Source organism: Hippopotamus amphibius, chromosome 7 (assembly GCF_030028045.1).
Source record: "Hippopotamus amphibius kiboko isolate mHipAmp2 chromosome 7, mHipAmp2.hap2, whole genome shotgun sequence".
NCBI lineage: Eukaryota > Metazoa > Chordata > Mammalia > Artiodactyla > Hippopotamidae > Hippopotamus > Hippopotamus amphibius.
In genome coordinates, this window is record NC_080192.1 from 96,930,645 (window position 1) to 96,945,842 (window position 15,198).

At 39.2% G+C, this 15,198-nt stretch overlaps 1 protein-coding gene across 1 annotated transcript; it reads right to left on the reverse strand.

The window, feature by feature from the left end:
• Window positions 1-9,872: 9,872 nt before the first annotated feature.
• On the reverse strand, window positions 9,873-10,349 carry LOC130857261 (guanine nucleotide-binding protein G(I)/G(S)/G(O) subunit gamma-5-like). The gene has a single exon (XM_057742771.1). It carries the CDS (start codon window positions 10,315-10,317, stop codon window positions 10,111-10,113), a length of 207 nt encoding a protein of 68 aa, XP_057598754.1. The 5' UTR covers window positions 10,318-10,349; the 3' UTR covers window positions 9,873-10,110.
• Between the last annotated feature and the right edge of the window lie 4,849 nt (window positions 10,350-15,198).

A 15,198-nucleotide genomic window follows, 5' to 3' on the forward strand; every position in this document is an offset into this window, starting at 1 on the left:
ACTAAAAAGTGAGTACAGCAAAATCTCAGGATACAATGTAAATACACAAAAGTCAATTACTCTCCTATATAACAGCAACGAACTATCAGAATTTGAAATTTTAAAAAAGTGATTCCACTTAAAATAGCACTCAATAAATGAAAAACTTAGGAATAAGGTTAATAAAATATATGTAGGACTATATGGGGAAAATTAGAAAACATTGATTCAAAGAAGATTTAAATAAATAAAAATATTTAATCTTCATGGATTAGAACACTCAATATTGTTAAGATGTCAATTCTTCCCAACTTAATCTGTATATTCAATATAGTCAAGATGAAAATTTCAGCAAGCTATTTTGTAGACAATGACAAACTGATTCTAAAGTTTATATGTAAAGGCAAAGGACCTAGAATAGCCAACACAATACTGAAGAAAAATAACAAAGCTGCAAGACACACACTACCTAATTTCAAGACTTACTACAGTATGTCTTCAGTAATCAAGACAACATGATACTTGTGAAGGAACAGACATGTAGATCAATGAAGCAGAAGAGAGAGTCCAAAAATAGACCCACACAAGTATAACTAACTGATCTTTGGCAAAGGGGCAGAGGTGACTCAGTGGAGAAAGGGTAGTCTTGCCAATAACTGGTGATTGAACAAATGGTGATAGATGTCCATATGCAAAAAAATGAACCTAGACACAGACCTTATATACTGATAAAAAGTAACTCAAAATGGACCCTAACCTAAATGTAAAATGCAAAACTACAAAACTTCTTGAAGAAAACATAGGAGGAAATCTGCATGACCTTGGGTCTGATAACGCGCTTTTAAATGGAACACCAATAAATAGCATGATCTAGGAAAGAAACGTTAATAAGTTTGACCTTATTAAAATTAAACTTCTTTGCAAAAGACACCATTAAAATAATGAAAAGACAAGCCAAAGACCTGGAGAAAATATTTGCAAAACACATATCTGATACAGGACTTGTATATAAATTACAAAAACTCTTAGAACTCAACAATAAGATAATAAACAACCCAATTAAAAAATGAACAGAAGATCTGAACAAATACCTCACCAAAGAAGATCTACAAATGGTCATTAAGCATATGAAAAGATGTTCTGTATCATTTGTCTTTAGGGAACTGCAAATTACAACGTGATACCCCTACATACCTATGAGAATGGCTTGAAAAAAAAACAAACCCCAAAACTAAATACCGACTGCTGGGAAGGACAAGGATTTTTGTGGGTGCTCTTTGTCACACTGAGGAAGTTCCCCTCTATTCCTAGTTTGCTGAGTTTTTTTTTTTTTTCATGAATGGCTGTTGAAATTCTATTAAGTGTGGATTCACATGCAGTTTTAAGAAAGAATACAGAGAGATCTGTGTACCATTTATCCAGTTTGCCCCCAATGCTAATAGCTCTCAAAACACTATTACAACCAGAATATTGGCATTAGTATAATCCACCAATCTTATTTAGATTTCTTTAATTTAACTTGTACTCATGTATGTGTTTATACAATTTAATCACATGATTAGATTTGTATATCCACTACCCCAGTCAGAATACAGAACAATTACATAACCACAGGATCTCTTTTGTTGTCTTTTATAACCACACCCATCTTCATCCTGCTCCTTCTCCCTACAACCCCAATCCCAGGCAACCACTAATTTGTTCTCCATTTCTAAAATTTTATTTTATGAATGTTCTATAAATGGAATCATACAATGTGTATCTTTTGGGATGGGCTTTTAAAAAAATCAATAGTTCATTCCTTTTTATTGCTATATAGTATTCTATGGTATATAAGTACCAAAGTTTGGAGAATTCCCTAGTGGTCCAGTGGTCAGGACTCCGGGCTTCCACTGCAGGGGGCATGGGTTCCATCCCCAGTCTAGGAACTAAGATCCTTCATGCTGCAAGGTGCAGTCGATAAATAAACAAATAAGTAAGTAAATAAATAGAAGTACCACAGTTTGTTTAAACATTCACCTGCTGTTGAAGGATGTCTAGGTTATTTCTGCTTTGGGGCTATTATGAATAAAACTGCTATAAACATTTGTGAATTGGTTTTTGTGTGCGCATAGGATTTTATTACTCTAGGATAAATATCCAAGGAATGAAATTGCTGGGTCACATGGTAAGTGTATGTTAGGTTTATAAGATACTGTCAAACTGTTTTCCAGAGTGGCTGTACCATTTAACATTCTTATCAGCAATGTATGAGTGATTCAGTTTTTCTGCATCCTTGCTAGCATTTGGTGTTATCTCTAATTTTGCTTTAAGCCATTCTAATAGAAGTGTACATACTTTCTTCTGGAGAGCCATAAACATCTTAAAACAATTGAGCCAATACTAACTCGCCATGTCTGTATGCCTGGCTCCAAGTTAGGCTTTGAGTGTGGAGGAGACTCAGCTCCTGCATATGAGGAACTGTAGAGGCAAACTCAGAGCATGAGAGGAAGCCAATTCCTTCAAAGTCATCCCTAAGAGCCTCAAGTAATGGGCTCACCAGTAATTACGTGTGAACACAGGAACCTGTGTTAGGGAAAACTCTGTGGTGCTCAGAGGGAAAAACAACTCCATAACTCTGTGGAAGGGTTAAAGAAGGAAATCACTGTCTGGATCCAGCAGAGGCTCAAAGCTGGCCATTTGAAACTCCAGGTAAAAGAAATGGCATTTACTCTCTGGATCTCCAAAAAGGGGTTCAGATTCTGCCTCTGCTCTGCAAAGAAATAGGACAAAGATAACAAAGTCCCACCTGTGACAAAATGGGACTGATTTTCAACCAGAGAGAGTACTCTATCCTTTTCTAGTGGATTCTGTTAAGGAAGATTCCCAGGTTATCATCCAAGTTCAAGTCTCTCACTTTCCTCAACTTCTAGGCATTGTATCAAGTTTGCGAACTTGGTTAAGGCCATGTTACCGTACAGTTACTGGATCTCAGTTATCTAAGGAATAGAGGACCTTGATGTACCCAAAAATTTGGCTTTAAAAAAATAACTCTTTAGACAAAGGTCAGTTTTGTCTGGAACAACACAGAACACTGTGCTCAGGACCTCATAGAGGCATACTGATATCAGGGGACTTTCCGTCCTTCCTGGCATACCTGTCTCCACCCCCCCTTTCCTGACCTTCATCCCAGAGGACATCTATTGTCCACATTCTGGCCTCATTTTTCAAAAAAGTATTTATTTATACCCCACCCTACACCAAAAAAGCTTTGAAGAAATTTTAAAATTAAGATATTTTATGTAAAACAGAATAACAAAAAGGAAAACAGAACTAAAATTAGTTAAAAAGAAAAATAGATGTGGCCAAATTAGTATTTATCACCCACAATGATTATGTTTCACTTTAAAGAATGCTCTTAACGCAGTCCCTATGAAATTACCAACGGCATTTTTCACAGAACTAGAACAAGAAATCTTACAATTTGCAAGGAAACGCAAAAGACCCCGAATAGCGAAAGCAATCTTGAGAAGGAAAGATGGAGTTGGTGGAATTAGGCTTCCTGACTTCAAACTATACTACAGAGAGACAAAGGAGAAGCCGCAATGAGATGGTAGGAGGGGCGCAATCACGTTACAATCAAATCCCATTAATGCTGGGTGGGTAACTCACAAGCTGGAGAACAGTTATACCGCAGAAGTCCTGAGGGTTCTGAGCCCCACTTCAGGCTTCCTAACCTGGGGGTCCAGCAACGGGAGGAGGAATCCCCAGAGAATCACACTTTGAAAGCCAGCGGGATTTGACTGCAGGACCTCCACAGGACTGGGGGAAACAGACTCCACTCTTGGAGGGCACACAAAAAAGTGTGCTCACCAGGACCCAGGGGGAAGGAGCCGTGACCCCATAGGAGACTGAACCAGACCTACCTGCTGGTGTTGGAGGGTTGCCTGTCAAGGTGGGGGCAGCTGTGGCTCACTGAGGAGACAGGGGCACTGGCAGCAGGGGTTCTGAGAAGTGCTCACTGGCATGAGCCCTTCCAGAGTCCATTATCTCCACCAAAGAGCCCCTAAGCTCCAGTGCTGGGTCGCCTCAGGCCACACGACCAGCAGGGTGGGAACACAGCCCCACCCATTGGCAGACAAGAAGATTAAAGTGTCACTGAGCTCCACCCACCAAATCGGATTAAAGTTTTACTGAGCTCCACCCACCCAGCCCAATCCACCGTCAGTCCCTCCCATCAGGAAGCACCCAGGAGCCTCCTAGATAGCTTCCTCCACAAAAGGGCAGACAGCAGAATCAAGCAGTATCAGCACTATTTCATCTTGTGGAACTGAAAATCACAGCCACAAAAAGACAGAGAAAATGAAAAGGAAAAAGACTTTGTACCAGATGAAGGGACAAGATAAAACACCAGAAAAACAACTAAATGAAGAGGAGACGGGCACTCTTCCAGAAAAAGAATTCAGAATAATGATGGTGAAGATGATCCAGGACTTTGAAAAAAGACTGGATGCAAAGATCGAAAAGTTGCAAGAAAAGTTTACCAAAGACCTAGAAGAATTAAAGACCAAACAAACAGAGATATGCAACACAATAAGTGAAATGAAAAATACACTAGAAGGAACCAATAGCAGATTAACTGAGGCAGAAGGGCGAATAAGTGACCTGGAAGACAGAATGGTGATAATCACTGATGCAGAAAAGAATAAAGAAAAAAGAATGAAAAGAACTGAAGACAGCCTAACAGACCTCTGGGACAACCTTAAACACACCAACATTGACATTATAGGCGTCCCAGAAGGAGATGAGAGAGAGAAAGGACCCGAGAAAATATTGGAAGAGATTATAGTCGAAAACTTCCCTAACATGGGAAAGGAAATAGCTACCCAAGTCCAGGAAGTGCAGAGAGCCCCAGGCAGGATAAACCCAAGGAGAAACATGCCAAGACATAGAGTAGTCAAATTGACCAAAATTAAAGACAGAGAAAAGTTATTAAAAGCAACAAGGGAAAAACAACAAATAACATACAAGGGAACTCCCATAAGGTTAACAGCTGATTTCTCAGCAGAAGGGAGTGGCACGATATATTTAAAGTGATGACAGGGAAGAACCTACAACCAAGAATACTCCACCCAGCAAGGATCTCATTCAGATTTGACGGAGAAATCAAAAGCTTTCCAGACAAGCAACAGCTAAGAGAATTCAGCACCACCAAACCAGCCCTACAACAAATGCTAAAGGAACTTCTCTAAGCAGGAAACATAAGAGAAGAAAAGGACCTCCGGAAACAAAAACAAAACAGTTAAGAAAATGGTAATGGGAACATGCATATCGATAATTACCTTGAATGTAAATGGACTAAATGAACCAACCAGAAGACACAGACTGGCTGAATGGATACACAAACAAGACCCATATACATGCTATCTACAAGAGACCCACTTCAGACCTAGGGACACATACATATGGAAAGTGAGGGCATGGAAAAAGATATTCCTTGCAAATGGAAATCAAAAGAAAGCTGGAGTAGCGATACTCATATCAGATAAAATAGACTTTAAAATAAAAAATGTTACAAGAGACAAGAAAGGACACTACATAAAGATCAAGGGATCAATCCAAGAAGAAGAGATAACAATTATAAATATATATGCACCCAATATAGGAGCACCTCAATACATAAGGCAAATGCTAACAACTATGAAAGAGGAAATCGACAGTAACACAATCATAGTGGGGGACTTTAACATCCTACTTACACCAATGGACAGATCATCCACACAGAAAATTAATAAGGAAACACAAGCTTTAAATGACACAATAAATCAGCATGATTTAATAGATATCTATAGGACATTACATCCAAAAACAGCAGATTACACATTCTCTCAAGTGCACATGGGATATTCTCCAGGATAGATCACATTTTGGGTCATAAATCAAGCCTTGGTAAATTCAAGAAAATTGAAATCGTACCAAGCATCTTTTCTGACCACAACGCTATGAGATTAGAAATCAATTACAGGAAAAAAAAGTGTAAAAAACACAAACACATGGAGGCTAAACAATACGCTACTAAATAACCAACAGATCAATGAAGAAAACAAAGAGGAAATCAAAAAATATCTAGAGACAAATGACAATGAAAACACAATGATCCAAAACCTATGGGATGCAGCAAAGGCAGTTCTAAGAGGGAAGTTTATAGCAATACAATCCTACCTCAAGAAACAAGAAAAATCCCAAATAAACAATCTAACCTTACACCTAAAGAAACTAGAGAAAGAAGAGCAAACACAGTATACTACAAGGCCACACTGATCAAGACAGTATGCTACTGGCACAAAAATAGAAAGGAAGATCAATGGAACAGAATAGAGAACTCAGGTAAACCCACGCACATATGGGCACCTTATCTTTGACAAAGGAGGCAAGAATATACAATGGAAAAAAGACAGCCGCTTCAATACGTGGTGCTGGGAAAATTGGACAGCTACATGTAAAAGAATGAAATTAGAACACTTCCTAACACCATACACAAAAATAAACTCAAAATGGATTAGAGACCTAAATGGAAGGCCAGACATGATAAAACTCCTAGAGGAAAACATAGGCAGAACACTCTATGACATACATCAAAGCAAGATCCTTTTTGACCCACCTCCTAGAATCATGGAAATAAAATTAAGAATAAACAAATGGGACCTCATGAAACTTAAAAGTTTTTGCACAGCGAAAGAAACCATAAACAAGGCAAGAAGACAACCCTCAAAATGGGAGAAAATACTTGCCAATGAAACAACAGACAAAGGATTAATCTCCAAAATATACAAGCAGCTCATACAGCTTAATACCAAAAAAGCAAATAACCCAATCCACAAATGGGCAGAAGACCTAAATAGACATTTCCAAAGAAGACATACAGATGGCCAACAAACACATGAAAAGATGCTCGACATCACTAATCATCAGAGAAATACAAGTCAAAGCCACAATGAGGTATCACCTCACACTGATCAGAATGGCCATCATCAAAACATCTAGAAACAATAAATGTTGGAGAGGGTGTGGAGAAAAGGGAACTCTGCTGCACTGTTGGTGGGAATGTAAGTTGGTACAGCCACTATGGAAAACAGTTTGGAGGTTCCTTAAAAAACTACAAATAGAATTACCATATGATCCAGTAATCCCACTACTGGGCATATACCCAGAGAAAACCATAATCCAAAAAGAAACATGTACCATAATGTTCACTGCAGCACTATTTACAATAGCCAGGACATGGAAGCAATGTAAATGCCCATCAACAGATGAATGGATAAAGAAGATGTGGCACATATATACAATGGAATATTACTCAGCCATAAAAATGAATGAAATGGAGCTATATGTAATGAGGTGGATCGACCTAGAGTGTGTCATACAGAGTGAAGTAAGCCAGAAAGAGAAAAACAAATATTGTATGCTAACTCATATATACGAAATCTAAAAGAGAAAAAAAAAAGGTACTGATGAACCCAGTGACAGGACAAGAATAAGGATGCAGATGCAGAGAATGGACTGGAGGACACGGGGTTGAGGGGGTGGGGGGGCGAAGGGGAAGCTGGGATGAAGTGAGAGAGTAGCAAAGACATATATATACTACCAACTGTAAAATAGATAGCCAGTGGGAAGTTGCTGTATAACAAAGGGAGATCAACTCGATGATGCGTGATGCCTTAGAGGGCCAGGACAGGGAGGGTTGGGGGGGAGTCGCGGGAGGGAGAGGATATGGGGATATGTGTATAAATACAGCTGATTCACTTTGGTGTACCTCATAAGCTGGTACAAGAGTGTAAAGTAATTATATTCCAATCAAGAGCTTAAAAAAAAAAAAAAGAATGCTCAGCTTCTAATGCTCAAATGCAATAACATTTTTTAAGAAAGCCATCATTCAGCTTTTCCCATATGATGTCTTCCAAGTTTTAAGGTCACTTTATATGCCTGTATTTTCCATTTCACTATTTTGCTCCTCAATTACTGAGCTTTTAGTAGCTTATCCACTTAAATAAATATCTTAAGATGGATTTTCCAGTAGTCTCAGACTCCAGCTGATGGTTATTAACCCTTCTAGAAAACTCAACAGATGGCCCCAATGTTGCTCTCATGGACAAGCATTATTTATCTTGAAAACTTTCTGATGATAACTAGCAAAGATGTAATAAAGCCAGTTTCTCAACAGAGGAAAGTCAACTGATGAATAAATATATATTACTGTTAAGATATGCTCTCTGAGGTTAGGGGTCTAGTTGCTCTTATCTACCAGTGTGCCTCATAAAGTGCCTGAGACACAGGAGAGACTCAAATATTTACTGAAAATTGTTGAGTGCCCTCTCTGAGCAGGATACTCTTTTCAGACACTCTGGGAATATTCAGAAATAAAGGATTCAGGAGTTCATGACCACCTGAGGCCTATCGTGGCATATATATGTAATGGTGGATGAAAACTTCAACTTCCTATCCAAGGCTTTTCAGAAGACACCAGATTCCCTTTGTGGTTCCTATCTTCCCTAGAGGCCATGAAAACCCTGCACAGGCCCATCATGTGGCACTGGGAGGGTATCCACTGAAAAGTCTTGGGTAGTTGAATGTAGAGATATCCTAGCATGTAGCCACCCCCACAATGATCAACCTCTGAGAAAGGCCACCGTGACACCATTTCATGAGGGAAACACAGTAGCAAGAAGTCATGTGTGAAATGACCTCTTGGATCCTTTAAGTTCTATGGTTGTGGTTTATCCCAGTGCCATGACAAGGCTGCCTTAAACTGGGACCAGACCTCCCTATCCACAGGCTTTACTGTTCCTCTGAGCCCTGTTCATGCTGCCACCTGACTTCCCAGTTGCTGCCTTATCATCTTTTCCAAATACTTAAGTGCCCATTAGTTTACAGTGTTGCTCAGATGCTGTAGCACTTTCCGTCTGGCTCCTGCCCTTTTAGGCAACAGGCAAATGTTTAGGGTGAGAGAACCAACTGAAAGACCAACTAATAAATCATATGAGATACACACATTCCACACTCCAAAGTTCTAATCTGAGAATAAAATCCCCACTCTGTTTAACCAGACCAAAATATTTCTCTTTTTGATAAATACACTGACCACAGTAGGTTTCTCAGTCTTGGCACTATTAGCATTTTTGTCCAGATAAGTTTTTGTTGGGAGTGCTGCCCTGTGCCGTCGGATGTTTAGCAGCCTCCTGGCCTCTGTTCACTAGATGCCGGTAGCAGCTGCCTCCAAGATGTCTCTAAACATAGCCAAATGGCCCTACTGCGAACCACTGGAGTAGAGTAAGCAACACAATCTGAAACCTAGGCCTACAGAAAAAAGCTAGTGAATACATCAGCCCAGAGCCAATGGAATTTGACCTTAAAAATAGGCAAAATGTCAGTGATCAGTGACTCTTGCAACTTTTTGTGACTTTAAATTTTTTCCAAATAAAACATTTTAAAAAGAGTGTGAAAGAGAGCTTGAATTCAAGCTTTTTTTTTTTTTTTTTTTAGCTTTATTTAGATATAATTCACATACCATACTATTGGGTTCGCCAAGAAGTTTGTTTGGGTTTGTCCGAGTGTAAGCTCTTACAGAAAACTCAAAAACTTTTTGGCCAACCCAATATTTGCCCATTTAAAGGGTAAAAGTCAATGTACTTTAGTAAGTTCACAGGTTTGAACAAATATCACCACAGTCTAATTTTAGACATTTTCATTCTCCCCCAAAGAAATCCTATACCCATTAGTAGTCACCCAGGTTGCCCCCAGGCAACAACTAATCTACTTTGTCTCTATAGATTGGCCTATTCTGGACATTTGATATAAATATAATTGTAAATGTAATAAGTGCAAATGTAAATGTAATATGTGGTCTTTTTTTTTTTTTTTTATACTAAGTATTTTATTGCATGCTTCTGCCAGTGTATATAAAATAATTACCCTTGTGAAACAGAAATTCATGAATATTCAGAGAGGTAGACATTAAGGACTGACAAGTAGAAGTGTATAGCATGGCACGTGTTACAGAGACAGGCTTTTGTACAGGCTTCAAATTTAGCTTTCCTTTGAATATTCACCGGTTTATGAAAAGTGATTTAGAAAACCTTGCAAAGATTCCTTTTACTACAAAAAGGAACAGACTTTCTGAGGTCTGAAGGGATTTGTACTTGAAGATACTCCAGTCAGCAGGGGATCATGTTGAGCATTCTGCAGACAGAATTGTTTCAAATCTGCAGCTGCCTGGGAAACCTTCACGCAGTTGAGCCCGGCCTCCAGTCGGAGCTGTTGAACCACCTTCTTCATAGCGGCGACGCTGGAGGAACCAGACATGGCGCACGCGAGAGCTGGGCAGGTCGGCAGACCAGTGGTCTTTTTTTTATACATCTTTATTGGAGTATAATTGCTTTACAATGTTGTGTTAGTTTCTGCTGTACAAATACAGTGAATCAGCTGTATGTATACATATATCCCCATATCCCCTCCCTCTTGAGCCTCCCTCCCACACTCCGTATCCCACCCCTCTAGGTCATAACAAAGCATCCAGCTGCTCTTCCTGTGCTATGCAGCAGCTTCCCACTAGCTATCTATTTTACATTTGGTAGTGTATATATGTCAATGCTACTCTCTCACCAAGTCCCAGCCTCCCCTTCCTTCCCTGTGTCCTGAAGCCCGTTCTCTACATCTGAGTCTTTATTCCTGCCCTGCCACTAGGTTCATCAGTACCATTTTTCTAGATTTCATATATGTGTTAGCATAATACATGATCTTTTGTGATTGCCTTCTTTTCACTTAAAATGTTTTCAAGGATCATCCATGTTGTACAAGAGTGTTTTCAAAAGTGACAGCACCATTTTACATTCCCACTGGCAATGTATAAGCGTTTTAACTTCTCTACATCCTCCCCAACACTTGTTATTGTCTGGCTTTTGGTTATAGCTACACTATCTCACTGTGATTTTGATTTGCATTTCCCTAATGACTCATAATGTTGAGCATCTTTGCATGCACTTAGCCATCTGTACATCTCCTTTGGACAAATGTCTATTCAGATCCTTTCCAATTTTTTTAAAAAATTAAGCTTTTTATTTTGATTTAATTGTAGATTTACATATACCTGTAAGAAATAACATAGAGAGATCCAAAAATCCTTTACTCAATTTTTCCCATGTAACATCTTGTGAAACTATAGTACAATATCACAATCAGGATATTGACATTGATATAGTCAAGATACAGAGCATTTCTATCACCACTAAGATCCCTTATGTTACCCTTTTATAGCCACACCCAATTTCCTCCTGCCCCCACCCCTCCTATCCCTGGCAACCACTAATCTCTTCCTCATTTCTATAATTTTTCCGTTTAGAGAATGCTATGTAAATAAAATAATATGCTATATAATCTTTTGGGATATTTTTTCCAGTCAGCATAATTCTCTGGAGATTCATCCAGGCTATTTCATGATCAATGGTTTCTTTTTATCACTGAGGAGTATTCCATCGTATGGATGTATCACTTTGTTTAACCATTCACCTGTTGAAGGACATTTGGGTTGTTTCCAGTTTTGAGCTATTATAAATAAAGCTGCTGTAAACATATGTGTACAGGTTTTGGTTTGAACACATGTCTTCATTTCCCTGGGATAAATGCCCAGGATTGCAATTGCTGGGTTGTATGGTAGTTGTATGTTTAGGTTTTTAAGAAACCACCAAACTGATTTCCAGAGTGGCTGTACCATTTGACATTCTTTCCAGCAATGTATGAGTGATTCAGTTTCTTTGAATGAAGGCTGGATCGGGGAAGGGAGACCTGGTCGTCTCTGCTGTGCTTGCCTGCTATAGAGCTTCTGCAACAAAGGGCTATGGTAGAGGGGTGAGAAAACTAGCAGCCTGTCCCTCCTGGGGTTAACTGTAATCCCAGACCGTGGGATCCTGGGGAGGAGCCCCTGTCTTGTTGGTTGTACTTGTATGGAGCATAATGCCTGGGGTAGAACTTCCAGAACATGAAGCAGGGAGCAGGGGTAAAGGAGTTTGTCCATGTCTCAAATGCCATAGCCCCTCCCTGTTCTTTCTGAGATTCAGTAGATTTTCTTCAATGAATGTTTCTTCATTTGCAGTACGCCATTCTCAGGGACTAATTTTTCACCTGAATTGTTGTTTGCCAGAGAGAAGTTCTGCCGAGCTCCTTACTTTGCCTTTCTGGAAGTCCCAACCCCTCAAGCTTGATTCTTGATGCGTCTAAGAATTGACAGAGGGAAAAATCCCCCATCCTGCCCTAAAATTCTAAATTCCCAGAACAGTGGATCATTCCAAATCCTCCCCTGGCTGATGACTCTGGAAGTGCTGTCACCTCCCTGCAAGTCGCAGACATCTACTAGGCTGGCTGAGATGCACTGCCCAAATAATGGGTCTGGCCTGCCTTGACAAGGGAAATAGAGTTTTCTTTTTTTCCCTAAAGGAGCTTGGGTGTGTCTCCACACATTACATTAGTGTAATGTAAAATGGATTCATGCTGGAAGACTGAAGCTAGGACACAAATTTTATACCAAAAATACTGCCAATTCCAGGAGCATGATGTGTTGATGCATTCAGCAGAGTGGTTTTTAAGCTGGTAGCCAGTAGAGGAATCAGCAGATCAGGACAAAGAAGTAAGGAAAGGACAAGCTTTTTTTTTTAATGGATAATACAGTAAGATGTTTCACAGAATGGTATATAGTGGGAAATCTTCCTGCCATTCCTGTACCTCTGCTACCCAGTTGTCTTTTTCCAACAGGCCATCCATGAAATTAGCTTCTTATATATCTTTCCAGGCATAGTCTATAAAAGCAACTATAGACATTTATTTTTCTCAGAAGACCTGGGTTTAAATCCCAGTTTTGTCCCTCTCAATACAAGCTGTGTAACCATGGATAAGTGACTTGACCTCTTTGAGCCTCAGATTCCTCACCTGAAAAATGGGAGTAATAGTACCTACTTCACAAGGTTAGGGTAAGCATTAAGTAAGATTGTGTTTGTGCTTTCTAAATAGAAAAGTGCTATAGTAACATCAGCTGTTGCTCTAACGGGAGCAGCAACCATGTACTAATAGTGCGGTGGAGATTGGCTATACTTAGCAGGTGCTCTGGGATCAGGAGTTGGTGGTGCTGGGGAAGCACATGAAGCTGATTGGGGGAGAGAGAACATGGGCCACAGGAAAACTCCAATATGGCTGAATTAGGCATGAAATAGGGTCTGACTTTAGGAAGTCAGTGGTACATGAAAACCACCATATCACCATGTACTGAAGGCAGCTGGCAGGGTTCAAAGTTAGCTGCGGCCCTGATAAAGAGAGGCACCCTCTTCTGGGAAGAAGCCTATTTTTTTTTTTTAACTTTAGTGTAGCCGTTTTAATATTGAAGGTAAGAAGCCTATTCTTGAACAAGTGACAATGCTGGGTTTAACCCAAAACAGACTTGGGCAGGTTAGGGTATTCCAAAGACCATCCAGAAGGACCTGTTCCAAAGATCATCCAGAATATAATTTATGAGGCGAACTCAGGACATCTGACACAGGCTCAGGCCAGGAACCAGAAAATTAGGACCCAAATTGAGCTAAGCTTCCATCTGTTTTCAACTTTTTCCTTTTTGGCAGAATGAGTGCAACAGCAGGGAAAGCAAGAGAAACCAGAGGGTCATGACAAGGAGTCCAAAAAATGTCTTAGGTCTTCCTCTATCTGGGTTACCACCTTGAAAACATCCTACAGGGAATCTGTCCTAGGTTCTTATTGTCCCTTCAAACCAACTTCAAAGGACAACAAAGGGGGCGGAGTGAGGGAGATACCAACAGTCTCTGATAGGATGTGATGGATAAACCTCTGCCCAGGAGAGATGAGATAGGTGTGTACAGCAGGAAGACAGTGGGAGGCAGGTGGAGAGGAATGGCTGTAATCAGAAAAACTAACAACATCAAGTGTTGATGAAAATGTAGAGGACTATATTGTTGATGGGAATGGAAAATCATACCACCACTTTGGAAAAGTTTGGCAGTTCCTCATAGAGTTAAATATCCCAGTCCTCGATACTTACCCAAGAGAAGTGAAAATTTCTGTTCACACAAAAATCCATAAACAAATGTCTATAGTAGCAGTATTTATTCATAATTATAGTGTTACATTTCGTGTTATGTTCATAATTATAGTGTTGTATAAATATAAATTATATTCATAGTGTTTATTCATAATTGCCTAACACTGTAAACAATTCAAATGTCCTTCAGCTGATAAACAGACAAACAAAATGTGGTATATTCTTTTTGATTTGGGTTGTTTGTTTTTTGGATATTGAGTTGTATGAGCTGTTTCTATATTTTGGATGTTAACCCCTTATCAGTTATATCATTTGCAAATATTCTCTCCCATTCAGCATGTTGTCTTTTTGTTTTGTCAATGGTTTCTTTTGCTGTGCAAAAGCTTTTAAGTTTAATTAGGTTCCATTTGTTTATTTTTGCTTTTATTTCCTTTGCCTTAAGAGACAGATTCAAAATAATATTGCTGTGATTTATGTCAAAGAGTGTTCTGCCCATGCTCTCTTCTAGGAGTTTTGTGGTTTCAGGTCCTGTATTTAGGTCTTTAATCCATTTGAATTAATTTTTGCATATGGTGAGGAAATGTTCTAATCTCATGCTTTTACATGTAGCTGTCCAGTTTTCCTAGCACCACTTACTGAAGCAACTGTCTTTTCTCCATTGTATAGTCTTGCCTCCTTTGTCATAGATTAATTGACCATAGGTACATGGGTTTATTTCTGGGCTCTCTATTCCTTTCCATTGATCAATGTGTCTGTTTTGGGCCAGTTCTATGCTGTTCTGATTACTGTAGCTTTGTAGTACAGTCTGAAGTCAGGGAGCATGATATCTCTAGCTTTGTTCTTTTTTCTCAAGATTGCTTTGGCAATTTGGGTCTTTTAGGGTTCCACATAAATTTTAACATTATTTCTTCTAGTGAAAAATGTCATGGGCATTTTGATAGAGATTTGCATTAAATTTGTAGACTGTTTTGGGTAGTATGAATGTTTTAACAATATTAATTCTTCCAATCCAAGAGCATGGGATATCTTTCCATTTCTTTGTATCATCTTCAATTTCTTTCAACAATGTTTTATAGATTTCAGAGTATAGGTCTTTCACCAAATACATAAACAGCTCATACAACTCAATATCAAAAAAAAAAAAACAA